At 39.0% G+C, this 2,591-nt stretch overlaps 1 protein-coding gene across 1 annotated transcript in view; it reads left to right on the forward strand.

The window, feature by feature from the left end:
* Positions 1–2,591, forward strand: part of CATSPERE (catsper channel auxiliary subunit epsilon) — a 169,773-nt gene that overhangs the window by 50,933 nt on the left and 116,249 nt on the right. Inside the window, exon 9 of the mRNA XM_012555409.1 lies at positions 748–1,240. Coding sequence (XP_012410863.1) covers positions 748–1,240 — 493 coding nt within the window. The remainder of the gene's footprint in view (positions 1–747; positions 1,241–2,591) is intronic.

Here is a 2,591-nt window from a genome sequence, read left to right on the forward strand (position 1 = left end):
TGGGTGACCCTGCTGGTATTTGAAATACTGGTGGCATAGCTGCCAGCATCACAGCAACATGCAAGCCCCTACAGTATGACAAACTGACAGACATGTAGGAGGGAAGTCAATAGATAATGAATAAAAATTACATATTAAAAAAGGCAGTCTAAACCCTGAGACTTTGGCCCCCGGAAACCCTTTTAGCTTAGTAATGAAGTCACTCCCGAGCTTCACCCTTCAGCCAAAGATTAGACAGGCCATAAAATAAAACGAGACTAATGGGGCACGACAGCCCAGGACAAGGACTAGAAGGCAAGAGGGGATAGGAAAGCTGGTAATAGGGAACCCAAGGTTGAGAAGGGAGAGTATTGACATGTCATGGAGTTGTTAACCAATGTCATAAAACAATATGTGTACTAACTATTTAATGAGAAACTATTTTTTCTGTAAACCTTCATCTAGAGTACAATTTAAAAAGTTTTTAAAAAAGGCAGTCTAAGAATGTTTATTTGGGAATATGAAGACACATTTCATAAGAAACAGCTGTAAGTTTCAAGATTGTTTTCTTTCGCAGGCAAGAGTGAAGAATGAGGAGAAATGGGAGCAGTGATAGCATTTTATTACTAGTTAATTTTTTTTTACCTGTATTTATGTTGATAAAAAATTATCTTTTAAAAAAATATGTTAAATGTCAATACAATGCTTGATGTATCCGAGGAGAGAGAGATTATTTTATTCTTATATTTTTTATTTTTCTCTCCTTAGGGTCTGGAAAATATCAATACCAATGAGAAAAGATGATATAGTAAAGAATATTGTAGGAAACAAAGTGGCTTTTCAAGATTGTTTTGTTGCAGATTTTGTTTTTCTACTGACTCTTCCTGTGATGACCATACCTGAGATTCCTGGTTATTTACCACTGTCTACACCAAGTGGTAGTCAACTAATAGTTGACTGGGATGCTTGTGTTCCTTCAGCTGCTGTTGTGGTAACTGAAATGGAGACCTTTCAAACAAATGATTCATTCCTTACTTGGACAAAAATCAGAGTCCCTCCAGGCATTCTGAATGATGATGAAAGACACCATGTCACAGATATGTGCCTATCAGAGGGTAGAATATTTTTTATAATAAATGGTATACTTTACCTAAAAGATTTTCTTAAATTTACAAGACTGGGAAGAAATGAAAATCTTCCTGATGATGGAATTATTGGTATTACATCAAGAAGATGGTGTTGGGTCAACTATTTATTCAAGGTTAGTAAAAGATTATATAAATGTATATTGCACCTAAACATTTAAATATATTTACCATACCATTTATTCAGTAATATATCAGAGACTACACTGTAGAGCTTTTACACAGTTATTTTATTTAAGGCTGAAAATGGCTCTTTCTTTCAGTTGCAATATCTCTTTTTGGTTTCTTTCTAGTGTGTCTATTTTTTTTTTTTTAATCCTCATTTTGTTCATACATTGTTTCCCTTATTTTTTTAGATCTTTGTCTATGTTTTCTCTTAGTTCTTTGATTATGTTTAACATTGTTGTATTATATTCTTCCATTCTGTTCATTATTCAGACTTCCATAGATGAATTACACTCCCTTCATCATGTTCATTTGGATGGGTCATCATTTCTCTTATCTTTGTGTCTCTTGTAATTTTTTGTTGGGGCATTGGAATTTTTGAGGGTGTTAGCTTTCTGAATTCTCCCCAGTAGTTGGTGTTTTTGTCTACACTATTTTCTGTGAGAAAATCTTAGGTGGGTAGAGCCTTCAGTCTTTGCTTACCACTTCCTCTCCTTCTCTGTGATAGCTCCTTCTCCCTCCCTGATTTAATTAGGATTAGAGAGTTCCAGATCTCAGATTTCAACTTTCAGTGTTTCCTAAACACACAAGAGAACACACAGTGATCAGTCCATCCATCAGAGTGTGCAGTCACTCAGGTGAGATATCACGCACTAATCAATCTTCCTACCAGGGAGTACAGTCTCCTCTCCCCTCTGGTTATTACTCCCTCCCCTGCTCTGTTTCTGCAACCATGTTTTCAGTTAGAAAGCCCACACCCAGTGAACTCCCTGTGGGGCTGGGTGTTGCCCTCTGGTTTTGTCCAAGGCTTCCTTCCCAGCTCTGTAGTGGCTGCTAAGATCTGAGCTGGCATTCAAGGGAAGAACAGGCAGACTTCCATCCGTATCAGGAAGAGGTGGTGCTGCTGACATTTCCCATATGGACCTTCAAGGGATCTGTCTTGTTGATTATAGACACAATGGCTGCAACAATGGGTTCAAACATAGAAATGATTGTGAGGATGGTTCAGGACCGGGCAATGTTTCGTTCTGTTGTACATGGGGTCACTATGAGTCAGAACCAACTTGACGGCACCTAACAACAACAATGCCCCTGTGGTGGTTGAGGAGCAGTCTCTACTTAAGTGACCTGCTTCATAGCTCCACTGCAGGAGGCCTTCTGCAGGAGTTCATGTCAGTCCAGTAACCCACAGTTAGCTGGGTGGGAGAGGGGCTGGCGTGCTCTGAATGGACCCTCACAGAAGTCTGCCTTGTTGCCATCAGAGCCTCACTGGCAGTATGTTAGCAGTATAGGCAGTCTCCA

Source organism: Trichechus manatus, unplaced genomic scaffold (assembly GCF_000243295.1).
Source record: "Trichechus manatus latirostris isolate Lorelei unplaced genomic scaffold, TriManLat1.0 scaffold00039, whole genome shotgun sequence".
Taxonomy (NCBI): Eukaryota; Metazoa; Chordata; class Mammalia; order Sirenia; family Trichechidae; genus Trichechus; species Trichechus manatus.